Below are 27,720 nucleotides of genomic sequence, written 5' to 3'. Positions count from 1 at the left end.
CTCAGAGCAAGACAAAGGAGCGCTACAATCAAGCTCATATGTCCATACGCATCATAAAGCACACCACTGGACTTCTGAAAGTGCACTTCTGCCGCCTTGACCAGTCTGGTGGGACTCTGCAATATGCACTCCAGAGGATGTTATGAATAGCAGCAGTCGACTGCGCACTGCACAACCCGGCGCTGCAACATGGACAGATATTGCAAGGGGAAGAGCACGAGGAACAACAGCCCTCCTCAGATGACAAGGATTTGTTGGAGCTTGAGGCGGCCATAAATCCAAATAAGCCTTTCATGGATGCCAGGATGTGCAAGAGACAATCTGATCTAGACAAGGTTCACACAATAATGCATCTGCAAGATCATCGCTCCATCGCCAGACCTCCAAGCACCTTCCTGGGGTGCAGACCTAGTCCTTCCATCCTCCCTTGCCGAGTTAACTCTAATCCTGTGTCCTCTAGCACCAAGAATGGAACGGGAAGCGGAGCCTTGTCACATTCACTCGCTGAAGAGTGCTGGACCACATGGACTCAAGGGCACAAGGACCACCATCTTAGGGGCACATGGACATCCATATAACAGCCTGCCTTGCCCAATTATTCTGATCCAGACCCATCTTTGAAGCGTTTTGAATGCAACTGGACCCGTCTCATTTATACTTGCTGAGAGTGAACGAGGCCAACATCCTCAAGAGTGCATAGATGGAGTCCAGCTGTGCCTGCTTTTTAAGCCATGATCCACTGAATGATCATCATCACAGAAGTGCCAATTCATATAAACATTCATTAAAGAATGCACAAAAATGCAACACAGACTTTGGATTAATGTCCGTACCCCTGTCTCCTCTCTAGCCATCACGCTGAGAAACATGGGGTGGGCTATGACTGTTACATCTGATACTATGACAGGCTCCAACAAGTCTCAATAGTACAAACGATTACAGGAAACCAATTATATTCTGCGCATTTTAACAAGTGAAACAGACATGAAAAATCTCCGGTGCCACGTTAGTGCTCATAGGGTTTTCTTTTCCGACCACTACATCTAGGTGCAACCCTGACATCAGCGGTTGAGGCAGAGGCAGTGTGCTCAGTGTCATGCCCCGTTGCCTTGGATGACCGTCCTCTGGAGGAACGGGACCTTCAGGGCTTCTGCTGACTGGTGGTCTCCTGCACTGATGCAGGGGCACCCCCCTTGGCCTCACCTGCTGGAGCCATTGGGTCAATGGTGGAGGGAATGAGGAGATGCAGCAAACCCGGGGGTGTCCTGAGACAAAGACCCAGGTACAGCTGGCGAGCGCTGCTCCTCCATCTACATATGTGAATGCATCTCCCTGTCTCCGAGGGAGGCCAGGAGCCTCATCCCCCTCTTGCCTAACCACTGCTGCACTGAGCCCATGGCTAGAGTGATGGTATGCAAGTCAGAGCACATGTGGATCAAATGTTTGACTTGGTTCTCCATGACAGTCGCCAACCTCGCAAGGGATGAAGCCATGTACTCAAATGCCTGAGACATGGCAGAACTCATGGTGTGCATGGACTCCTCCAATCACCATGCAAAGCTGTGCACAATCCCTGGCATCGCCATCATATTTTCCCCTAGCCCCTGCTGCATGTCCAGCAGGCTTCTTGTGGCCACGACCAGAGGCCAGTCATCAGTGTGGAGCTCAGCAGGGGCCTGATCCCCAGCAATCCTTCGATCGTCTGGGGATTTGGTGTCACATCCTCCCTCAGCTGCTGGGATGCCTCTGCAGTGTGCTCACCAGATTATGTTTCTGAATCTACAGGTGACCCCTCCATGGACCATGTGGGTGCAACTGTGCTGGCGGAAGTGGATGATAAAGCAGGTGATGGTGCATCCTCTGGGGCACTGGCTTATTTATCCCCAGGGGCACAGCCTTCGGCTGGAGTCTTGGGCTCCTCTTGTGGCCGCAGCCCGGTCCTTGAATGATGATGACCTGTTGTGGAGAACAAAAAGAATCATATTAAGAATCATCACAGTTTGAGCGTATCACATTTCATCACATTCATCCTGTGTTCCCATATATCATCACCAGGATGGTTGCCTCCTCTTCCTTACTCCTACCCAGTCTAGTCTTGCCAACTGCCACCGATCGCACTCCCTCCTCGCCAGCAATCCCCATCGCTACCGCCTAAGATGTTGAGAGGTCAGGAACTCCTCTTCCTGTGCATGTGCTCTCCCTGGCTCTGTGGGTCTGTTTGTCTTGCATGACAAAGTGCAGAGTTGGTGACATGTCAAATGACCTTGCCTGCATGCATCTCCATCACACACACGGTCCTGTCATTCACACGTTGCATCCAAGCGCACATAAAAGGCAAACTTCCAAATGCACTGACCACAATTGCTCCATGGTATTAAGGCAGATCACACATTCATGCTTCTGGCATAGCTTCCTACTTGCACATATACATTACTAATAACTACGCGAGAGATTCTTGTTCAAGACGTGATATCAGCACTTACCCTTGCGGATTGGAGCAGAATGTTGACCCGTTTCCTGCATTGGACCCAGGTTTGGCACATGACCCCATAGTTGCTCATCTCCTCTGCCCAGACTGCCTTGGTATGGCAGGAGGGCCATCGTTAGGAAAGAGCACCTCCCACCATCCCCAGACAGCCTGGAGGAGAGCAGGGAGGCACTGCTGAACTGTGGGGCTGGTCTGCTTCAGCCATCAGGTATTTCTTCAAGTAATGCGGCACTCTCAATCAGCGCAGCATCCTGGCGGTGATGCCCAGCCTCTCTGTTTAAGCAGAAGGCTCTTTAGTAGGCCACACATAGATGTAGTGTCATCAGCTGATGGCGGGTTTCACCAATAAAAAGCTTCCCACGCAGATAATTCGCATGTGTTTTCCATACATACCGCTGGCACTTAGAATTTTAATTATAATTGCATGGGACAGTGCAAAGAGAGAGATTTTGAAAGTGGTGCACAGTTCCGGTTACAACGTGGGAAATGCCCATATCTCCAATTTATCAATACAGGAAATTTTATCTTTAAGTTATGTTAATTTTTGTCTAATAAGTTCGAATGCTCAACTAAAACATAAATTTTGTGCTAGTACAGTTACAATGCATACATGACATTGGGCAGAATCTTGCACTTGGTGGGTGGGCGGGCCCCACCAGCTTGGCGGCGGGCGGACAGCCGACCCCCGCCACCGAAACGGGGCCCACTGCCATTCTGAGTGGGCGGGCCAATTAAGGCCCACCCAGCGGCTTGCCCAACAAGAAGCGCTATGCACTTCCTGTTCCGAGGGGGAGGGATTCCCCAGCTGTCAAAATGCACTCTTTTGTGCACGCACGCGTAAGAGCACATTGCTCCCTGAGACCAAGTGGTATCTCAGGGAGATTACTGACAGGTAAAAAAACACAAAAAATAGAAAAATATTAAAATTAACATTTCCCCCTCATGTGACAATGTCACAGGAGATGGGACATGTTAATAAGAAACACACTAATTTTAATGACACTTTTTAAAAATGGGCATGAAACCTCATCCTGCCAGTGGATGAGGGTTCATGTATTATCAGAAGCCCGCTGGGGCTCCAGGCCTGCCCGCCGGCCTTAAGGTTGGACGGGCAGGTCTGGTTCTGGGGGGGCGGGGTCGGGGGCGGAGTTCCAGAGAGATGAGTGTGGGGACCTTACCCCAGGGATTCGCGGACCTTGGGTCTTAAAAAATATTAAAAGTGGTGTCACTGTAAATCTGTGACCTGATTGGCTGGTAGAGAATCTACACTGAATTTGAAACTAAAACATTGTTAAACTAATTAACCCAAATAAATTAATCACTTAATTAATAAGTGGAGGGTATCTAGACCAGAATCAGGGGATTACTGTCTTTAGAATTTAGCATTTATAGTAGAAATCTAGCCCTGGGGAACGTATAGTTAATAAGGAGTCAATAAGCAGTTATTAGATTTAAATTAATTTATTAAGTAGTCCTAGAAATGGCAGTTGCTGGGGTGAAGTGCTTCACCTGCAGGATGTGGGAAACCTGTGATGCTTCAAGTGTCCCGGACAACTACATCTGCAGGAAGTGTACCCAATTGCAGCTCTTCACAGACCGCATGGATCGGTTGAAGCAGCAGTTGGATGCATTTAGGAGCATTCAGGTGGCGGAAAGCGTCATTGACAGGAGTTTTGGAGACGTTGTCACACCCAAGGTACAGTCAGATAGATGGGTGACTGCTAGAAGGGGCAGGCAGTCAGTGCAAAAATCCCCTGTGGCTGTCCCTCTCTCTAACAGGTATACCGTTTTGGATACTGTTGGGGGAGATGGCCTATCAGGGAAAAACAACAGCAGCAGCCAGAGCAGTGGCACCACGGCTGTCTCTGTTGTTCAGCAGGGGGGTGGTCAAAGCATAGAAGAGCAATTGTCAGTAGGGACTCTATAGTCAGGGGCTCAGATAGACGCTTCTGTGGTCGTGAAAGAGACACCAGGATGGTATGTTGCCTCCCTGGTGCCAGGATCCAGGATGTCTCTGATCGGGTACAGGACATTCTGAAGGTTGGGGGGGGGGAGAGAACAGCCAGAGGTTGTGGTACACATTGGTACTAACGACATAGGCAGGAAGAGTGACAAGGCCCTGCAGCAGGAGTTCAGGGAGTTAGGCAGAAAGTTAAAAAACAGGACCTCTAGGGTTGTAATCTCAGGATTACTCCCTGTGCCACATGCCAGTGAGGCTAGAAATAGGAAGATAGTGCAGCTGAACATGCGGCTGAACAGATGCTGTAGGAGGGAGTTTCCAATATCTAGATCAGTGGGATCTTTTCCGGGGCAGGTGGGACCTGTACAAGAAGGACGGGTTGCATCTAAACTGGAGGGGCACCAATATCCTGGCTGCGAGGTTTGCTAGTGTCACTCGGGAGGATTTAAACTAGTATGGCAGGGGTGTGGGAACCAGAGCAATAGGTCAGCAGGTGAAATAAATGATTGGGAATGAGTGAATATGGCCAGTAGGACTAAGAGGAAGGGCAGGCAGGGAGAACACAATGGTACTGGGGGTCCGAAATGCATTTGTTTCAATGCGAGAAGTATAACAGGCAAGGCAGATGAGCTTAGAGCTTGGATTAGTACTTGGGACTATGATGTTATTGTTATTACAGAGACTTGGTTGAAGGATGGACAGGATTGGCAGATAAACGTTCCACGATTTAGATGTTTCAGGCAGGATAGAGAGGGATTTAGAAGAGGTGGGGGAGTTGCACTGCTGGTTAAGGGGAATATCACAGCTGTACGACAGGAGGACACCTCGGTGGGCTCATACAGCGAGGCAATATGGGTAGAGCTCCAGAATAGGAAGGGTGCAGTCACAATGTTGGGGGTTTACTATATGCCTCCCAATTGCCGGCGGGAGATTGAGGAACAGTTATGTAGGCAGATTTTGGAAAGATGTAAAAGGGTTGTTGTGGTGGGTGATTTTAACTTTCCCTATGTTGACTGGGAATCACTCAGTGCTAAGGGTTTGGATGGTGCAGAATTTGTAAGGTGCTTCCAGGAGGGCTTCCTGAGACAATATGTAGATAGTCCAAATAGGGAAGGGGCAATACTGAACCTGGTATTAGGGAATGAACCCGACCAGGTGATCGAAGTTTCAGTAGGGGAGCATTTTGGGAAAAGTGACCATAATTCAGTAAGTTTCAAGGTACTGGTGGATAAGGATAACAAGAGTCCTCAGATTATGGTGCTTAATTGGGGGAAGGCTAATTATAACAATATTACACAGGAACTGAGGAATCTAGACTAGAGGCGGATGTTTGAGGGCAAATTAACAACTGACACGTGGGGGGCTTTCAAACGTCAGTTGATAAGAATTCAGGACCAGCATGTTCCTGCTAGGGTGAAGGATAAGCATGGCAAGTTTCAGGAACCTTGGATAACGAAAGACATTGTGAGATTAGTCAAAAAGGAAAGGGAAGCATTCTTAAAGGGCTAGAAGGTTGGGAACAGATGAAGCCAGTGGAGAATATAAAGAAAGTAGGAAGAAACATAAGCAAGGAGTCAGGAGGGCTAAAAGGGGTCATGAAAAGTCACTAGCAACCAGGATTAAGGAAAATCCCAAGGTCTTTTATACATATGTAAAAAGCAAGAGGGTAGCCAGGGAAAGGATAGGCCCACTCAGAGACAGAGGTGGGAATCTGTGTGTGGAGCCAGAAGAAAAGGGAGACATACTAAATGAATACTTCTCATCAGTATTCACCAGAGAAGGGACAATGAGAAAGGGGACGGGAAATACAGGACTGAAGATGCTGTATCAGAATACAAAATAAGGTAAATGAGCTTGTGGCGCAGATTGAAATTGGCAGGTATGATGTGGTGGGCATCACAGAGACATGGCTGCAAGGGGATCAGGACTGGGAGCTAAATATCCAAGGATATATATCCTATCGAAAAGATAGGCAGGTTGGCAGAGGGGGTGGGGTTGCTTTGTTAGTAAGAAATGAAATTAAATCGAAAGCAAGAAATGATGTACGGTCAGATGATATAGAATCTGTGTGGGTAAAGTTGAGGAACCGCAAAGGTAAAAAAACTGTAATGGGAGTTATGTACAGGCCTCCGAAGAGTAGTCAGGATGTGGGGCACAAGATACACCAGGAGATAGAAAAGGTGTGTAAGAAAGGCAAGGTTAGTGATCATGGGAGATTTCAATATGCAGGTAGGCTAGGAAAATCAGATTGGTAGTGAATTCCAAGAAAAGGAATTTGTGGAATGTCTACAAGATGGCTTTTTGGAGCAGCTTGTGGTGGAGCCCACTAGGGAACAGGCAATTCTAGATTTAGTGATGTGTAATCAGGCAGATTTGATAAGGGAGTTTAAGGTGAAGGAACCCTTAGGAGGAAGTAACCATAATATGACAGAACTTACCCGGCAATTTGAGAGGAAAAAGCTGGAATCAGATGTAACGGTATTACAGTTGAATAAAGGCAACTACAGAGGCATAAGAGAGGATCTGGCCAGAATTGACTGGGAGATGAGCCTAGCAGGAAAGACAGTGGAACAGCAATGGCAGGAGTTTCTGGGAGTAATTTGGGAGACACAGCAAAAATTCATTCCTAGGAAGAAGAAACATACTAAAGGGAGGACAAGGCAACCATGGCTGACAAGGGAAGTCAGGGACAGCATAAAAGCTAAAGAGAAAGCATACAATGCGGATTGGGAAGCCTACAAAGACCAACAGAGGACAACTAAAAAAGAAATCAGGAGGGAGGAGATTAAATATGAGGGTAAACTAGCCAGTAATATAAAAGAAGATTGCAAGAGATTTTTTTAGATATATAAAAGGGTAAGAGAGAGGCAAAAGTGGACATTGGGCCGCTGGAAAATGACGCTGGAGAAGTAGTAGTGGGGAACAAAGAAATGGCGGAGGAACTGAATAGGTACTTTGTGTCAGTCTTCACAGTGAAAGACAGGAGTGACATCCCCAAAGTTCAAGAGAGTTGGGGGGCAGAGGTGAATATGGTGGCCATTACCAAGGAGAAGGTGCTAGGAAAACTGGAAGGTCTGAAGGTGGATAAATCACCTGGACCAGATGGATTACACCCCAGAGTTCTGAAGGAGTTAGCTGGTGAGATAGTGGAGGCGTTAGTGGTGATCTTTCAGGAATCACTGGAGTCAGGGAGGGTCCCAGAGGACTGGAAAATCACTAATGTAACTCCCCTGTTTAAGAGAGTGGGGCAAAAGACAGGAAATTACAGGCCGATTAGCCTGACCTCTGTCGTTGGTAAGATTTTAGAGTCCATTATTAAGGATGAGATTTCAGAATACTTGGAAGTGCATGGTAAAATCAGGCAAAGTCAGCATGGTTTCATCAAGGGGAGATCATGCCTGACAAATCTGTTAGAATTCTTTGAGGATGTAATGAGTAGGTTAGACAAAGGAGAGCCAATGGATGTAATCTACTTGGACTTCCAGAAGGCCTTTGACAAGGTGCCGCACAGGAGGCTGCTCAGTAAGATAAGAGTCCATGGTGTTAGAGGCAAGGTACTAGCATGGATAGAAGATTGGCTGTCTGGCAGGAGGCAGAGAGTGGGGATAAGGGGGTCCTTCTCAGGATGGCGGCCAGTGACCAGTGGAGTTCCACAGGGGTCAGTGTTGGGACCACAACTTTTCACTTTATACATTAATGATCTAGATGAAGGAACTGAGGGCATCCTTGCTAAGTTTGCAGATGATACAAAGACAGGTGGAGGGACAGGTAGTATTGAGAAGGCGGGGAGGCTGCAGAAGAATTTGGACAGGTTAGGAGAATGGGCAAAGAAGTGGCAGATGGAATACAACATGGGGAAGTGTGAGGTCATGTACTTTGGTAGGAAGAATAGAGGCATAGACTATTTTCTAAATGGGGAAAGAATTCAGAAATCTGGAGTGCAAAGGGACTTGGGAGTCCTAGTCTAGGATTCTCTTAAGGTTAACTTGTAGGTTGAGTTGGTAGTTAGGAAGGCAAATGCAATGTTGGCATTTATTTTGTGAGGACTAGAATATAAAAGCAGGGATGTGCTGCTGAGGCTGTATAAGGCTCCGGTCAGACCACATTTAGAATAGCGTGAGCAATTTTGGGCCCCATATCTCAGAAAGGATGTTCTGGCCCTGGAGAGGGTCCAGACGAGGCTCACGAGAACGATCCCAGGAATGAAAGGCTTAACATATGAGGAACGTTTGAGGATTCTGGGTCTATACTCGATGGAGTTTCGAAGGATGAGGGAGGATCTGATTGAAACTTACAGAATACTGAAAGGCCTGGATAGAGTGGACGTGGGGAAGATGTTTCCATTAGTAGAAGAGACTAGGACCCAAGGGCACAGCCTCAGAATAAAGGGAAGACCTTTTAGAACAGAGATGAGGAGAAACTTCTTTAGCCAAAGAGTGGTGAATCTATGGAATTCATTGCCACAGAAGGCTGTGGAGGCCAGGTCACTGGTGTATTTAAGACCGAGATAGATAGGTTCTTGATTGGTAAGGAGATCAAAAGGTTACGGGGAGAAGGCGGGAGGATGGGGTTGAGAAATTTATCAGCCATGATTGAATGGCGGACCAGACTTGATGGGCCGAATGTCCTAATTTCTGCTCCTGTGTTATGGTCTTATGGACTTTAGTGGTTGATTTATCCAGGGGAGAGTGCGCAGATAGCCTGGATCATGTTGAGATCAAAAAAGAGGTGTTATGCGTCTTCAAGAATATTAAAGTCAATAAGTCCCCAGGACCAGATGGGATTTTCCCACGTACTGAGGAAGGCAAGGGAGGAGATTGTTGGGGCCTTGACAGAAATCTTTGTATCCTCACTGGCTATGGGTGAGATCCCAGAGGACTGGAGAATGGACAATGTTGTTCCATTGTTTAAGAAGGGTAGCAGGGATAATCCAGGAAATTACAGGCCAGTGAACCTTACATAGTGGTAGGGAAATTATTGGAGAAGATTCTTCATGACAGGATTTACTATCACTTGGAAGCTAATGGGCGTATTAGTGAGAGGCAGCATGGTTTTGCGAAGGGGAGGTCATGTCTCACTAATTTGATCGAGTTTTTCGAGTAAGTGACAATGATGATCGACGATGGAAGGGCAGTGGATGTTATATACATGGATTTCAGTAAAGCCTTTGACAAGGTCCCTCATGACAGACTGGTACAGAAGGTAAAGTCGCACGAGATCAGAGGTGAGCTGGCAAGATGGATATAGAATTGGCTTGGTCATAGAAGACAGAGGGTAGCAGTAGAAGAATGCTTTTCTGAATGGAAAGCTGTGACTAGTGGAGTTCCACAGGGATCAGTGCTGGGACCTTTGCTGTTTGCAGTATACATAAATGATTTGGAGGAAAATGTAACTGGGCTAATTAGTAAGTTTGCAGACGACACTAAGATTGAAGGAGTTGCAGATAGTGAAGAGGATTGCCAAAGAATACAACGGGATATAGATCGGTTAGAGACTTGGGCGGAGAAATGGCAGATGGAGTTTAATCCGGACAAATGCGAGGTAATGCATTTTGGAAGGTCTAATACAGGCAGGAATTATATAGTAAATGGCAGAACCCTTAAGTGCATTGACGGGCAGAGGGATCTGGGTGTACAGGTCCACAGGTCACTGAAAGTGGCAACGCAGGTGGATAAGGTAGTCAGGAAGGCATATGGCATGCTTGCCTTCGTTGGCAGGGGTATTGAGTATAAAAGCTGGGAAGTCATGTGCAGCTGTATAGAACCTTGGTTAGACCACACTTGGAATATTGCGTGCAATTCTGGTCACCACATTACCAGAAGGCTATGGAGGCATTGGAGAGGGTGCAGCGGAGGTTTACCAGGATGCTGCCTGGTCTGGAGGTTATTAGCTATGAGGAGAGATTGGAGAAACTTGAATTGTTCTCACTAGAGCGATGGAGATTGAGGGGCGACTTGATACAAGTTTACAAAATTATGAGTGGCGTGGACAGAGTAGATAGTCAGAAGCTTTTTCCCAGGGTGGAAGAGTCAATTAATAGGGGACATAAATTTAAGGTGAGAGGAGAAAACTGTAGAGTAGATCTGCGGGGCAAGTTTTTTTACGCAGAGGGTAGTGAGTGTCTGGAATTTGGTGCCAGAGGAGGTGGTGGAAGCAGATACGATAGTGGTGTTTAAGAGGCAGCTTGACAAATACATGAATAGGATGGGAATAGAGGGATACGGACCCCGGAAGTGCAAAATGTTTCCGTTGACAGGCAATATGATCGGCGCAGGTTTGGAAGGCCGAAGGGTCTTAATTGGCCATTGACAAGTCGGCAGGCAGACACCTGATTTTGCTGTCCGCCCGCTTTCCTAAAAATTTAAAGGGACCGGGATGACGTCGTGGGTTCCTTCTGGAGTCATCCCGCATCATTTTCCCGTCGACGAGCGGGCCTCACCCCCAAATGCCAATGGGAAAAACCTGGCCAATGTTAAATTATTTCAAATAAAGAAGCTCCAATACATTGCAGGGTAGAGCTTTTGGCAATCAACCATATTTTAAAAGAGCTAGAACAGATTCTCACACTGATCTAAAATTAGAGTTTAGATTGCAATGCTAAACTGACCAATCAAATACTGCCCTTTCAATTTTTGCCACCATATGAATTTAATTAGATTATTTTGCAATCATTTCTTTATATTCTTTGTTAAATAAACCTGATGAAAGATTTCAAAGTGAACTTTTTTTTTTAATTGCTCCTTCACGGATGTGAGCATCACCGACTAGGCCAGCATATATTTCCCATCCCCAATTGCCCTTGAGAAGGTGGTGGTGATACGCCTTCTTGAACTGCTGCAATCCATGTGGTGTAGGTACACCCACAGTGCTGTTAGAAATGGAATCTATACCTGTTGGAAATTTCAAGTGGCTTTCCATATTTTGAAGCCTCTCTTCAATAGCAGGGTTACCACAATTTTGTGTCATAGTTTCAGGTTTCTGCAGAGATGCCCCTGCACCTTCAGTCCTTGTCTGAGGCCCATAGGTATTCACAACTCTTGAAACTGCAATAAAAATGGTTTTGGAAAATATAAGTAAGGTATGCAGGAATTTTTTTTCCTCTATTACCATAAAGGATAAGTTTCACAATGCAGCAAGTACTTAAATAATCTGTTAGAAGCACTTCAAAATGCATTCAAAACTTAATAGTAATCATCCTCAAAATGCAATATTACATTATTTGTGAACTGATGTTCTTTCTCGGAATTGTCAGAAGCACAGCTATTGCTCATACTCAACTTATAGTCCTATAGACCACAAGGAAAAATAATGCATAATTATTGGTTCAGTAGCTTCCTAAAAGTTGTGATGAGGCTATTTAATTAAGTATCTGTAATGCAATTAGACCAAATGGGGTGCAACCTTAAAAGAAATGAGGGAGTTTAAGCTAAAAGGTCTGGTCAATTTTTTTTTTGGGAGCTCTATTACTGGAAAGAGTTGTCTAATTTTGATATTCAAATGAAAATAAAATCACATGTTAATTTAACAATAAGTGGAGGAAATGCTAGACAGCAATTAAAAGGATAGCTCTGAATACACAGTCATCTATTGGTTAGGGTATGGGGCTAACAACCCAGAAATTGTGCATTAGAATCGCAACATGATAAGTTCTGAAATTGAAGTCAATACATTTGGTAAAAGTGTGGGCTAGCAACAAGCAAAAGGACCACAGAAGTTCTCAGGTTGCTGTACAAGGCCAACTAGTTCGCCGAAGTTCTTCTGGAAGAAAACCTGCCACCCTTACCCAGACTAGCTTACATGTGACTCCAGTTTCACAATGTAAATTTAACTCAGCATTCTCTGAAGTGGTCTAACAAGTCACTTGGTTACAAAGCAACTCCTACTGGCAACTACAGATGAGCAACAAATGCAGGCTTGCCAGCATTGCCCACATCTGAAGAGCAAATAATTTATAGAAGTGTATAAGTACAAAATCATATAGAGGATTTGAGAGGTCATGCCTCACAAATCAGTTGGAATTCTTTGGGCAGGTAACAACATTAATTGGGATGGTTCTATGCGTATTTAATTTACTTGGATTTTAAGAAAGAATTTGAAGACAGAAGTCAATAAGTGGAAGATCTTCCACGGAAGAAATTATGAGTTCCACAGAGGACTTTTCGGAGTTCTCCACAAACCGTTTTATAGATAATGAACTTAAGAATTGTTATTATTTTCAAATATTTGTCCATAAATGATGTATATGATGAAGTGACATTTACAAGAGAGGTTAATAACATTCAAAAAAAATCAATTAAGTGAGCTTAAGTCTAGAAGGTGGATCATGATATAGATTTACAAAGAAAAACAACGTTCTATGCAACGTGAACTGTACACAAGGAATCTTATTTTGCATTTTATCCATAAACAGAAGTAGAAAGGCAAAGGCAAAAGTCAAAAGAAAGTATTTGCATGCACAACTGATCATTCACTTAAACTACCAGTCCATGTGAGTTATTATCAGCTAAATCAACTATTTAGGTGCATCAGAAGGACGCCTGATAAGTTGATTCCATACAGATTGCTGAAATAGGATACATTTGAGGCATTGTTTACAATTTAGACCATGCTGTCTTCAGAAGAAGATACAATTACTGGAGATGTAGGCCCATAACTTCCGGTGGAGTGGCAATTGAGTTGGGTTGCCACTCCACTCAATTACTTAGCTTGAAATCCAGGCGCTCCTATCTTGCCCTACCTTCTGATTCAGGCTGGGGGAGATTTGTGTAGTGCAGCACTCTCCTAGTGAGAGCAGCTCATTTGTAAGTAAGTAAAAAATGCCCTTTTTACGGCTGCCGTAAATCAGGTAAGTTCAAAGGTCCAGCCAAGTTTAAAAGCCTTTGAGAAGCCAGGGAAAAGGTAAGTGTATACGTTTGCGGCCAGAATTTGGTTGGGAAGGCAGGGAGTGAGGGGTTGTTGCAAGTTGGATGGGGCATTTTGTGGGATTGGGGGGGGGGGGGGCGCGGTTTGCTGTCGAGGGTGGTAGTAGTGGGGAAGTCCCATGTGGGGTCAGAGTGGGTCAGTGCTATAATCACCTAGAAGCTAGAAGTGGTATTAATTCTTCTAACAGTTTATGGATACCTATTGCTGTAACACAGTCGGAACCATCCTAAGTTTGCAATTTAAGTTGCCTTATTGGATGGTTGCCAATTCAGAGCAACTGCCCATCAGAAGTTTGAACCTCACGGGCAATTGCCTTGCAATTCTTACCTGACAACTTCCAGGGGTGGTTCCCAGCGCATCTTTGGGATACCCCTAGATACACTGCCCTGGAACTCTGAACAATTATGGGCCATAACTTCCAACACTCAGGTTTCAAATTATGAATAGAGACCCATTGGAAAAGGTTGAAACATAATGACTTAGTTTTCTTGGATAATGCAAATACAAGCTAACTTGGATTTTTAAATGCCACAGGTATATTGCAAGATTGTGGTGTTCCAGTTTGTGTCTTCCTCCTCCAGTTCTTGATTCAAATTTTATGAGTGTGACTCTGCAACACACTTCTCAAATCTTCTCTAAAATGGGGCTCTTTTCTCTAGAAAAGGCTGAGGGTGAATAGATAGAGGTCTTTAAGGATTATGAAAGGCTTTGATTGAGTAGACAAAGAAGATGTTTTCAATAATGAGGTGGTCCAAAACTAAGGGCCATAAATATTATTTAATCATTAGTAAATCCAGCATGGAATTCAGGATAAACCTCTTTACTCAGAGGGCTTAGAATGTGGAACACTTTTCCACATGGAATAGTTAAAGCAAATAGTATTGGTGCATTGAAAGAGACGCTGCATAAACATGAGGGAAAAAGAAACAGCAGGTTACGCTGGTAGAGTTAGATGAAGATGGTGGGAGGAGACCCCTCTGGAGCATAAACACCAGCATGGGTCCATTGGGGCGAATAGCCTGTCATTGTGCTACACATTCTATGCAAATATACTCAGAACTAACAAACAAGTGCCAAATTTGTATTTTATCAAATTGGTCTAGTCAACTTATGATGTCAAAGAGAGAAGTCAATAATGACAGCTGTATTCAAAATACAATAATTTCAAAGTTACAACAAAATCTACTATTTTTAAAGATAAGTCTAGGAGTGATGGGAAGACCTCAAAATTTCAGCTGCAGTCATCAGATATATACAGAGCTGTTCACAAAGTCGAACAAACCCAAGTGTACTTTTAAGCAAATATACAATATCATACCAAAAGTACATTTCAACTTTCTTATGCTAATGGATGAACTAACATAAAATCTTCAGCTTCAATGAGTTATTGGAAAAAAAAAGTAGCACTATAGAATGCAAAATTGGTGTACCTTTTATATGACTTTTGAAGCCTGGGTGTGGCGTGAAGACTGCATCTGTTCTAGCACAGCTGTTTTCTGGTTAAACACAAACATATTTGACCGAAATCAATCATAAAAAGTCAAAATGGCAAAAATACTTTTCAAAATAGATGAAATAGATAGAAAAGTTGACTCAAAAACAAAATCCTCTAATTCAAAATATTAGGACCTACTGCATGGTAATGAAGAACCGAGCCAACAGATTAATCTTTCCACATAAATCTTATAAATTAGCATTTAACCCATAATGTCATTTTGGTCTCTATGTGTGTTTCAAAAAATGTAACACCAATGTAGTTTTCATCAATTCACAACTAACCTTGATTACAATTAATAACGTTGCAAAATTCACGGATGTTGTTTTCATTGATCTCTGCCTGTTTTCTCTCCATGAATGCTAAAATTCTTCTTTCAATCTGAGACACAAATAATGGGAAGCAATTTCACCTACTCGGGTTAAAATAAAACAAACGATCCCCACATAATTATATTGATTAATTTCACAGATAACAATTAAATCTTACTTCATCTCTGTTTGCCTTTATCTGAACCAATTCTGTTTCAGTTTGGATATTTGGTTCATCTTGTCCTTCAGGCTTGTTTTGTGCATCATTTAGGAATACTTTTGTTTTTAGATTAATTGGTTTATTTGAAATTTGCTTATGATCATCAGTCATTGTTGAATTTGAATAATTGTCAGGTTTTGAAGGCAGCATCGTCTCTCCTGTGTTTCTGGTCCCAGATAAGTCATTTCTCATCAATAATTTTAACTTGTCTGAAACACACTAAAAATAAAATGTTACTAAACTATTTGAATGGAGCAGTTGTAATGTGATTAATGAAAATCAGTTACAGTTTAAAATTCAACTACTACATCAACCAAATTTACTTTTTTTTTGTTCAGCTGGGATGCATTGACATATCAGAATTTCATCACAGAATAAGCTGCTGAGAAATACACTGAGTTCCTGTTGCCAATACGGACTGTACGCTTTCTTGCCCTGCATCCAAATTATCTGACTTTAAGGTTTACATGTAAGTGGCAGTGCCAAAGCTTAAGAATGCCAGGATATTGCTGCAGTTTAACTAGACAGCTTCACAGCTCCAATGCACTTTCTACTGCTTCTATAGCCAGACCTCCCTATCCAAAGGGCATTGTTTTTGCAGGATTATTTGTAGCAGTGTGTGAAGAATCCCAACCCTGGTAATGGGTTTTCTCCTCCAAGCCCCATTAGTGAGCCACATTAGCTGTTTAAATCATTAACAATGCCCTGAAATTGTGGAGATCCAATTGGCTCAGGGACAGGAATACCAAATCTATCAGAGGGTTGACATTGTTTCATGCTTCCATAGCCTGGTGTGTCATCTTGGAGTCACTGTAACTCTAAGAGACACTGCTCATCTCAACATTCCCCCAGAAGGCATTCATTAGACAGCTGCCTTGAATGGGTTTGACCCTGTGCTGGGCAGACAAGCAGTTACCAAGAACTCCAGAGGCACAGCATGCTGAACTGCACAACTCAAAATAAAATGTTCAACTGACACCATTTGCTACTGAACAGTCAAAGAATCAAAACTTTAGCAGCGCCTGCTTACCTCTGAATGACACCTGCGAGAAACTTTTGTTCCAAATCTCAGGCTTTCATTCAATGGATATCTGTGTTCAGGATAGTGAACAGATGAAAACAGAGCAGCCTGCAATGCATCGCTGATGATTAATTATATAAGGGCTGCTGCTGTCACTAGCCTTTACTCCCAGCTCAACCCAGGAAGGTCTCTGCACTCATCCTCAGATTTTACATTTTGCTTCTGCCTATCATTAATAAATACCACTCCATCTGTACTTCAGATGAGGCCATGTGTCCCATTCCATCATCAACAATTGCCCATGCTCTGGTCTGCATCGTACGCTATACACGAAAAGAACATAATTCATTTATTTCCAGATATGTGGTAATAATAAATTCCTTGAGCTTCATTATTGTGATTTAGTCATGTAATTTGCACTGCTCAGCTTAACTTAATTTAATTACATCCAGCTATCAATTAACATATACAACAATTTTCTGAAAATAAAAATCTTACACTTACCTGCAAATCAAGAATATGCCGTTGGAGCAAGCTACTAAGATTTGCTGGATTAAGATGTGCTGGCAGACTCTGAAGTTTGCATAGGTCAGTAGTAATGTTTAGAACATCATCTCCAACATTAAGCTTTAAGAAGAAAAAAAATCATAAAACATTAAAATCACTGATTTCCAACAGACTTTAAGTCATATAAATTGAGCTAGCTAATGAGAGCGGATTTAATTGGCATCAACACATTGCTCACATCTTGAAATGATCAGTCATTCTACATTTCAATTTGCCAGCATTGATAGCACTGATAAATGCTGATGTTGCTACAATTGTCTGGGGTTAGTGTCAATGTATCAATAATTATATTGTCAAGGTCCAATAACTATCTTCTTGTTGACTGGAACTACATTGTATAACAATTACATTGTTAAGACAACTGCCTGTTAAAAACAGGTGTTGGGTATTGGCTCACCTATAAATGGGTAGAGCTGTAACACTCCAGGGTAGAAAGGACTGGGGGAGTCTGCTATGCGAAAAAGCTGACTTGAGAGTAAATCAGCTTGAGGTAAAAGATTTGCTTTGGACACATTCCTCCACGACAAGCACTTATTGTGATTAACATTACAGTATTTTACTGTATCTCCAGATAGAATGCAATCATTATTTTTGCAACTCCCAACCTTAACAAATTGCTTTTACTGCAGCACTTCACAAAATTGCAATAATCTTCCGTCTGTTCAATTTCTCCAGAAAGAGAGATGGTGATATGGTGATGTTATTGGTACGGTGATTAATTGTTCATATGCACAATGCCTTTATCACAAGCACTCGCACTACGGAATATTACAAACATTAGGTTACATGGAAACATTAATATTTCTTTGTAAATAACTTTGTGACAGTATCAATGGTAAATTAGGCTCAAGTGGTATGCATGCTTGATGCAACACTTCAGTCCATTTTTAGATGTCATATTTGTATATTTTAAATATAATCCTTAATTTTGCACTGCTGGCAACTTAAAGGCAATTGCAGAATCACATCATTAACTAATCCATCTGATACCTTTCATCACTCCATGCTAGGTGACAGTGCTATGGCAGTTGCTATGATTGCACAACCATTTTGAACATTCTACAGTTGCGTACTGTTACCAAAGATAACAGAGTGATATGGCAGATGTACAAAGAGTTCCGGCTAACTTCAAGGCTTCTGCACAAACTACTTGCTCCCATGGATGCACTAATAGGCATTCTCCTCAGTATACAGCATAACTTGTTGAATGAACAAAGGCTCTGCAGCACAGGACAAGCTTCTGGAAGAGGGTAGCGGGGTGTGGTACAGAAGAGAAGGGCGCTCAACAAAAAGCCACATTGCCAAGGGTGTTCAAGGAGGAATTCTCCAATTTGAACCTCAAGTGAGGAACAGTGTGTGCAAAATCTGTGCTTCAGCAGGAATGTCTTCACTGAAATTTTCTACCTGCTCAGTCAAAACTACAACCTCAGAACAGGGCAAGGATGTCATTGCCGGTGGCTGCAAAGATGACTATGCTGATTAACTTTTATATATCTGGCTCCTCCCAGGCTGGAACTTAAGATATTCGTAACATCTTGCTGTTTCCCATTCACTCTGGCATAAGGGAGATCACTGATGCTCTCTATTCATTGAAAACTACGACATTTCATTCTCTATTGCCAGACGGAATCAATCAGAACAAGCATGTTGCTTTTTTATTAGGCTCCCTCAAAAGTGCAGGATGCCATTGACTGCACAACTACCTCTTTATAGGTGTTGAATACCAACTTCACCCCATTTTGCAAGCAAAAATGGATTCCACTCCCTCAATACCCAGTTAATGTGTGACCACATGCAGAGAATCATGCAAATCAATGCCTGGTACCCTGGCAGTAGTCATGATGCCTTCATTCTGCAGCAGCTCACTGGCATCAGCCACCACAGCAAACCAAATGGTGGCTACTGGATGATGACTAACTAACCACATGGCTGATGACTTTGACGCACAACCCATATACAGAGGTGGAGCATGTATATAATGAACACTTTTGATGCCTAGCTCACTGTGGAGGATTTGGCAGAGCAGGTTCATGATATGTTGCAGTGTGCTGTTTGCTGCACATCCTCACAATCACGACAAGCTAGTCTTTCACCAGCTATATGGCAAGCGGCTCATGAGCAGGAAGAGGAACAAAAGGCAACATTAACAGCCCTTCATGGCCTAGCTATCCATGAAGCGATTTAACAGAATGCAGACCCAGTAATGCAATCCCATTTCTCCAGTCACTAACAATCCATCTAACTTTACGCTCCCTCTGACACTGATCTCAGTATTCACTTGTCCACAATGCTAAAATATAATCCACCATAAGTTAAACTTTCCAAATCAAATTTATAAATCAAATTATTCCATATTGCATAAGCATCTCAACTAAACCCTCTTGTGCATTTCCTTAGTACCTGTCTTCCATGTGCTTCAGCCTATCCTAGTGCTTCAACATAGTGCAACCCCAGCAACTGCAGTATAGCTGGTGGAAGGCTGCTGACTTTCAGTGGAGAAGAGCACAGGTGGCCTTGGAGGATGACCTCAATTGGTTCTTGGCCAGACTGCATCGTCTCAGCAAGGGTGGCAGCTGGTTGGTTGGCTGGGCAATAGCAAGGGCACTGGTGGAGTGACAGAGGTGGAAAGGTAAATGCTGTCTTCAGGCATGTGCTTCACAGAGCCATGTTGGTCCCTCAGGACAATGTCTCAGTAATCCGAGTAAACTATTGGGAGACAGACTGCTAGACTGCTGGGAAATCCTGCACATTATAATCTGCAGCCATGATGACAGCAAGCTAACCTTGCATTACAGCAAGCTGAATTTCCACCATACTCAAGACTTCTGGTGGTAGCAGCTTGTACTGCAATGGAAGCAGAGAAGCCAGCCAACAGATGCTGCAACATGGTTTGGTCCACAAGTGCAATGATAGTTAGCCACCATCTTCAGGCTACAAATGATGGCTTCAAGCCTTGACCCAAATTGGTGCAGGTCTCCTCCATGCTCCTTGCAAACACAGGGTTTCTGGCAAGCTTCCCTATGTACCAGACATTTCATAGTGTATAGCCATCAGCATTCTTGTGTACACTTCAACATCCTGAAGGTTATCATTGACCAAAAACTTAAATGGACCAGCCATATAAATAGAGTCTATAATTGGAGATCAGACACTGGGAACTCTGTGGCAGGTAACTCACCTCCTGGCTCTCTAAAGCCCATCCGCCATCTACATGGCGCAAGTTAGGAGTGTGATGAGCTTAGCTCCCACAGCACTCAAGAAGCTCGGCACCATCCAGGACAAAGCAGCTTGCTTGATCGCCATCCATCATCTTAAACATTCACTCCCTTCACCACTGGCACACAGCAGCAGCGTGTACCATTTAAAACATACACTGCAGCAACTTGCCAAGCCGCCTTCAACAGCAGCTTCCAAACCCAGGACCTCTACCAAATTGAAGGACAAGGGCAGCAGTTGCATGGAAACACCATCAAGGGCAAGCTCCTCTCCAAGTCACACACCATCCTGACCTGGAACTATATCACCATTCCTTCACTGTCACTGTAGCAAAATCCTGGAACTCCCTCCCTAACAGCACTGTGGGTGTACCTACATCACATGGAGCAATTAAAGAAGGCAGCTCACTGTCACCCTCTTGAGGACAATTAGGGATGGACAAAAATGGTGGCGTTATTAGTGACGCTCACATTCCATGGAAAAATAGAAAAAAATTATCAGCTGCTTTTAGCCCTGCTTCTGGTCACATCCTCATTGTCAATATTTGAGCTGCGAGAGTAAAATTAAGTTACAGTGCTGTGTCTTCATGCTGTCCCTGCACTTCCTGGCCAAGTTGTACTTCTTGGGTATCTGAAAGGGTAAGGTTGTAGTGGTGTAAAGAGAGTTGGGGGAGTAAGAAGTGCATGTTTCCAGTATTTGCAGCATATAAATTAGAAGAAATTATGGGCGAGGTGGAGACTGGCAGACGAGGAGAAGGATTAAGTACGAGCATACCATTAACTTCAATGATTTCATCCGTGCTGCAGGCCACAGTCTCAATCACAGGCAGCTAGCTAAATAATGGCCAGCAGCATTCCCTCCATTGAAGTTAGGGAATGCTGACACTCCTGCCTCTCACTGGTTAGCACCTGCTGCCTCCAGCTGTCTGCCAACTTGTCCTGCGAGAGTGTGAGAAAAGAGAACATAAGAACATATAAAATAGGAGCCGAAGTCAGCCATTCAGCCCTTCTAGCCTACTCCACCATTCAATAAGATCCTGGCTGATCTGTTTGTGTTGAGTTCCACATTCCCATCTACCCCTGATAACCTTTGATTCCCTTGCCTAACAAGAATCTATCTACCTCTGACTTAAAAATATTCAATAACCCCGTCACCACCGCCTTCTGAGACAGAGTATTCTTAAGTCGCACAACCCTCAGAAAAAATTTCTCCTCATCGCTGTCCTAGAAGGGCAACCCCTAAGTTTAAAACAGTGCCCCCTAGTTCTGGACTCACCCACAATAGGAAACATCCTTTCCACATCCAACTTGTCAAGGCCATTCAGAATCATATATACTTCAATCAAGTCACACCTCACTCCTCAAGTCACACACTCAACTCCAATAGAAACAAGCCCAGTCTTTCCAACCTATCCCCATAAGACAACCCACCTACTCCAGATATCAATCTAGTAAATCTCCTCTGAACCACCTCCAATGCATTTACATCCTTTCTTAAATAAGGAGACCAAAACTGCATACAATATTCGAGATATGGGTCTCACAAATGCCATGTATAACTGGAGCGTAACATTCTTACTTTTATAAAAACAAAAAAACTGCGGATACTGGAAATCCAAAACAAAAACATAATTACCTGGAAAAACTTAGCAAGTCTGGCAGCATCGGCGGAGAAGAAAAGAGTTGACGTTTCGAGTCCTCATGACCCTTCGACAGAACTTGAGTGAGTCCAAGGATTTTGTTACACCGCTGCCAGACCTGCTGAGTTTTTCCAGGTAATCCTTACTTTTATGTTCAATTCCTCTTGTAATAAAGGATACCGATAGCATTCCATTAGACTTCTTGATTACTTGTTGTACCTGCATGCATAGTAACTTTTTCTGACTCATGCACAAGAACACCTAAATACCTCTGCACTCTGGATTCTGCAGTTGTTCTCCGTTTAAGTAATATGCTGCTTTTTTATTCTTCCTGTGGTCAGTGTTGGAACCACAACTTTTCACTTTATACATTAATGATCTAGATGAAGGAACTGAGGTGGAGGGAGGTGTAGTATTCAGGAGGCGAGGAGGCTGCAGAAGAATTTGGACAGGTTAGGAGAATGGGCAAAGAGGTGGCAGATGGAATACAACGTGGGGAAGTGTGAGGTCATGCACTTTGGTAGGAAGAATACAGGCATAAACCATTTTCTAAATGGGGAGAGAATTCAGAAATCTGGAGTGCAAAGGGACTTGGGAGTCCTAGTCCAGGATTCTCTTAAGGTTAACTTGCAGGTTGAGTCGGTAGTTAGGAAGGCAAATGCAATGTTGGCATTTATTTTGTGAGGACTAGAATATAAAAGCAGGGATGTGCTGCTGAGGCTTTATAAGGCTCTGGTCAGACCACATTTCGAATAGCGTGAGCAATTTTGGGCACCGTATCTCAGAAAGGATGTTCTGGCCCTGGAGAGGGTCCAGAGGAGGCTCATGAGAACGATCCCAGGAATGAAAGGCTTAACATATGAGGAACGTTTGAGGATTCTGGGTCTATACTCGATGGAGTTTAGAAGGATGAGGGGGGATCTGATTGAAACTTACAGAATACTGAAAGGCCTGGATAGAGTGGACATGGGGAAGATGTTTCCATTAGTAGGAAAGACTAGGACCCGAGGGCACAGCCTCAGAATAAAGGGAAGACCTTTTAGAACAGAGATGAGGAGAAACTTCTTTAACCAGAGAGTGGTGAATCTATGGAATTTATTGCCACAGAAGGCTGTGGAGGCCAGGTCATTGAGTGTATTTAAGACCGAGATAGATAGGTTCTTGATTGGTAAGGGGATAAAAGGTTTTAGGGAGAAGGCAGGAGGATGGGGTTGAGAAACTTATCAGTCATGATTGAATGGTGGAGCAGAATCGATAGGCCGAATGGCCTAATTTCTGCTCCTATATCTTATGGTCTTATTCCCGTGGAATCATTTACCTTGGAGAAAACTGGAATATGGAGGAGAATTGAAGGAAATTCCGGAAGACTATGGCATACCTTGGGCTGGTTGCAGGTCAAGTGAATGAACCTTGAAGGTTTTGTCAGATAAGGGAATTCTTGGGGCAAAACATAAGGTAGATCTGGGTTTATAGTATAAGTGTTTAGTAGTGCTTGCTTTGTTTAATTCCTCTTTATGTACGATAGTCTGTTTTTGTTTAAAAATGTGAAATTTTGGTTAATTACTGGGTGAGCAAATTTCTTCTTTAACATCTTAACAGTCCCTAACAGGATCTTCACAATTACAACAGTGCTAAGTCTCTGAAGGTGCAGCGTAGAATATGAATGTTAAGTATGAGTCCTGATTAATAGAAGTTATTGGTGAATAAGTGTTGGGGTTGTGGTGAATTGAGCAGTCTGAGGTGAATGGTGCCATACATCAAGTCATCAATTTCGACTAAGGTAATAAAGAACCGTAGTAAAAGTGAAGTCAGTGGGAATCAGGTGGAAAACTCTCTGCTGGCAAGAGTCAAACCTGGCACAAAAGAAAATGGTTATGATAGTTGGAGGCCAATCATTTCAGCCCCAGGACATCACTGCATGAGTCTTCAGTGCAGTGCCTTAGGCCTAACCACCTTCAAGTGTTGCATCAATGACCTTCCTTCCGTCAGAAGGTCAGAAGTGGGAATATTCGTTGATGATTCCGTTTATGGCTCCTCAGATACAGTCCATGTCCTCAAGCAGCAAGAACTGGACAATATTCAGGCTTGAGCTAATAAAGTAGCGTATAACATATGCACCACACAAGTGCCAGACATTAACCATCTCCAAAAAGAGAGAATTTAACTGCCTCCTCAAGCCATTCAACAGCATTACCATCATTGAATACCCCCCACTATCAACATCCTGGGGGTTATAATTGACCAGAAACTAACTGGACCAACAAAATAAATACTGTGGCTACAACAGCAGGTCAGAGTTTGGGTATGCTGTGGCAGATGATTCGCCTCCTGACTCCTCAAAGCCTTTCCACCATCTACAAGGCATAAGTCTATCATCCAAGCGGCCAACGAGAGGCATACAAGAATATGCGAAGAGCAGCACTAGGCATACCTAAAAGTGAAGTGTCAACTTGGTGAGGCTGTAATACAAGGCTGCATGGATGTCATACAGCAGAAGAAGCATGCTATAGACAGAGCTACGAGATCCCACAACTGAAGGATCAGATCAAAGTCCTGTCACATCCAGTCATGAATATTGGGGGACAATTAAACAAGTAACAGGAGGAGTCATCGCCACAAACATGCCCATCCTCAATGGTGCCAAAGCCCAATGCAAAAGACAAGACTGAAACGCTAACAAGCATTTACAGCCAGAATTGTCCAGTGGATGATCCATCCCAGCCTCCCTCCTGAGATCTCCAGCATTAAAGATGCCATTTTCAACCAATTCAATTTAGTCCTCGTGATGTCATGAAACCGCTGAGCACACTGAATCCAGAAAAAGCTATGGGCTTGACAACATCCCCACAGTAGTACTGAAGACTTGTATTCCAGAACTAGCTGTGCTCCTAGCCAAGCTGTTCCCATACAACTACAACACTGGTATCCACATAAAGTGGAAAACTGCCCTCATACATACTATCCACAAAAGTCAGGACAAATCCAATTCAGCCAATTACTGACCATCAACCCACTTTCAGTCATCAGCAAAGCAATCGACAGTGCTATCAAGTGGTACTTACCCAATAATAACCTGCTCAATGATGCTCAGTTTGGGTTTTGCCAGGGCCACTTGGCTCCAGACCTCATCAGAGCCTTGTTCCAAACAAAGAGCTGAATTCCAGAGGTGAGGTGAGACCATTCGTGTGAGGTTACTGAATGTCTTACAGCATTTCCCTTCTGAGACTGTGTCTGGAGGGCCTCCTAGTCTCTGTGGATACAGGACTTTTTTTTTGTACCTCCCCCAAGGCAGTATCCGAAAACATTGGATACTATTCTCTCACACTCTTCTTGTGCCTTTCCTAAGTCAGATTCAGCTCCCAAGGGGCTACCAGCCACAATGCACTTCCCTTTTGAGAGGTAGGATAGATTTAAGCAGTACAGGCCAGCCTTAACTGATATAAGGCACTCACAACATTGCCCCCTTGCTCAGGCATTTAGCCAACCAACAGCATACTTGGTGCTGGCTAGACTCAGAGAACACTCAAAACAGCAGACAGCACATAGTTCACATGCTACCTACATTGCAGTCCATGGGTACAGGTTAATAGTGCATCACAATCTCCATGCCTAGCTTTGGGGCTATCGAATTTAGCCTCCTAAAAATTTAGTTCTTACTTTACATTCCAACGAGAAAGAAAAATTCCAAGTGGAGGGCCCACCATCCGTGGTTAACTAAATATGTTAAAGACAGTATCAAACTTAAAGAAAAAGCATATGATTGCACAAAGACAGGTGGCAAGTCAGAAGATTGGACAGAATACAAAGAACAACAAAGAATGACAAAAAAGATTAATAAGGAGAGAAAAATTAGAGAAAGCTAGCAATAAATATAAAGATGAATAGTACGAGTTTCTATAGATACTTAAATAAAACAAGAGACTTAACAAAGTGAGCATTGGTCCTATAGAAAGTGAGTCTGGGGAATTAATAATGGAAAATAAGGAGATGGTAGGTGAATTGAACAGGTATTTTGCATCGGTGTTCACTATAGAGGATACAAGTAGCCTTCCAGGAAAAGCTGTAAATCTGGAATTGGAAAGAAGGGAGGAATTCAGGAAAATTACAATCACCAGGGAAGTGGTATTGAGCTGCGGGCTGACAAATTCCCAGGTCCTGATGTACTTCATCCTAGGGTCTTCAAAGAAGTAGCTAGTAAGATAGTTGATGTGTTGGTTTTAATTTTCCAAAATTCCCTGGATTCAGGGAAGGTGCCATTAGATTAGAAAATAGTGAATGTAACTCCTTTATTCAATAAGGGAGGGAGACAGAAAGCAGGAAACTAAAGGCCAGCTAGCTTAACATCTGTCATACAGAAAATGTTAGAAGCTATTAAAGATGTTATAGCAGGGCACTTAGAAAAATTCAAGGTAATCAGGTAGAGCCAATATGGTTTTGTGAAAGGGAAATCATGTTTAACCAATTTATTGGAGTTCCTTGAAGGAGTCATATGCGCTGTGGTTAAGGGGAACCGGTGGATGTACTGCAGTTAGATTTCCAGAAGGCATTTGATAAGGTGCCACATCAAAGGTTATTGCGGAAAATAAAAGTTCACGGTATAGGGGGTAGCATATTGGCATGGATAGAAGATTGGCTCGCTAACAGGAAACAGGGAGTTACCCATAAATAGGTCTTTTTCTGGTTGGTGGGGTGTAACAAGTTGTGTGCCACATGGATCAGGGCCCTCCACTTGTTATAACTTATATAAACGACTTGGATGAAGGGATCGAAGATTTGGTTGCTAAGCTTGCTGATGATACAAAGATAAGAAGGAAAGTAAGTTGTGAATAGAACATAAGGAGGCTACAAGGGGGCATAGATAGATTGAGTGAATGGGCACAGATCTGGCAAATGGGGTACAATGTAGGAAAATGTGAAATTGTTCATTTTGGCAGGAAGTATAAAAAAGAAGCTTATTATCTAAATAGTGAGAGATTGCAGAGCTCAGATTCAGAGGGATTTGGGTGTTCGAGTGCATGAATAACAAAAGGTTAGTATGCGGGTACAGCAAGTAATTAGGAAAGCTAGTAGAATGTTATCGGTTATTATGAGTGGAATTGAATATAAAGCTAGGGAGGTTTTGCTTCAGTTGTACATGACACTGGTGAGACCCCATCTGGAATACTGCATACAGTATTGTTCTCCTTATTTAAGAAAGGATGTAAATGCATTAGCATTTGAGAAGGTTTACTAAACTAATGCCAGGAATGGACAGGTTGTCTTACAAGGAGCGCTTAGACAGGCTAGGCTTGTATCCGCTGAAGTTTAGAAGAGTAAGAGGTGACTTGATTGAAACATACAAGATCCTGAGGGGTCTTGACAGGGTGGATGTGGAGAGGATCTTTCCTCTTCTGGAAGAATCTAGAACTAGGGGTCACTGTTTAAAAATAAGGAGTCACTTATTTAAGAGAGAGATGAGAAGAAATTTTCCCTCTGAGGGTTGAGAGTCTTTGGAAGTCCCATCCTCAAAGACAGTGGAAGCAGAGTCTTTGAATGTTTCCAAGGCAGAAACAGATAAATTACTGATAAACAATGGGGTGAAAAGTTACCATGGGTAGGTGGGAAGTTAGTCAGATCAGCCATGATCTTATTGAATAGTGGAGCAGGCCCGAAGGGCCGAGTAACCTATTCCTGCTCCTAGGTCATACGTTCATACGTTTGTAAATCACTAGCAATGTGAATTTTGTCAGAGTTTTATAGTGAAGAACAAAACAGAACTAAGATCCAAGTCAAACACAGCTATCGCCGTCACCTGCCTCAGGCTCTGACAAGCTTTTGTCCGACCCTACAGATGTTCAAGGTGTTATTGGGATATAGTAAAAGAGCTTGAACTTATACAGTG

General features: G+C 43.3%; 1 protein-coding gene across 3 annotated transcripts in view; it reads right to left on the bottom strand.

Moving 5' to 3' along the window:
- LOC121292174 (MAP3K12 binding inhibitory protein 1) overlaps positions 1 to 27,720 on the bottom strand; it is a 53,017-nt gene that overhangs the window by 21,126 nt on the left and 4,171 nt on the right. For 2 of the 3 annotated variants that reach the window (XM_041213821.1, XM_041213820.1), the window contains 6 exons: positions 20,975 to 21,138; positions 16,922 to 17,044; positions 15,355 to 15,615; positions 15,150 to 15,246; positions 14,801 to 14,866; positions 11,339 to 11,491 (listed from right to left, as the gene is read on the bottom strand). In XM_041213821.1, coding sequence (XP_041069755.1) covers positions 11,339 to 11,491; positions 14,801 to 14,866; positions 15,150 to 15,246; positions 15,355 to 15,615; positions 16,922 to 17,044; positions 20,975 to 20,995 — 721 coding nt within the window. In that variant the 5' untranslated portion in view covers positions 20,996 to 21,138. The remainder of the gene's footprint in view (positions 1 to 11,338; positions 11,492 to 14,800; positions 14,867 to 15,149; positions 15,247 to 15,354; positions 15,616 to 16,921; positions 17,045 to 20,974; positions 21,139 to 27,720) is intronic. The other variant, XM_041213819.1, reaches the window with a different exon arrangement.

This window comes from Carcharodon carcharias, chromosome 20 (assembly GCF_017639515.1).
Source record: "Carcharodon carcharias isolate sCarCar2 chromosome 20, sCarCar2.pri, whole genome shotgun sequence".
Taxonomy (NCBI): domain Eukaryota; kingdom Metazoa; phylum Chordata; class Chondrichthyes; order Lamniformes; family Lamnidae; genus Carcharodon; species Carcharodon carcharias.
The sequence above is the reverse complement of the archived record's forward strand: the minus strand, read 5'-3'. Positions and strand labels throughout refer to the sequence as shown.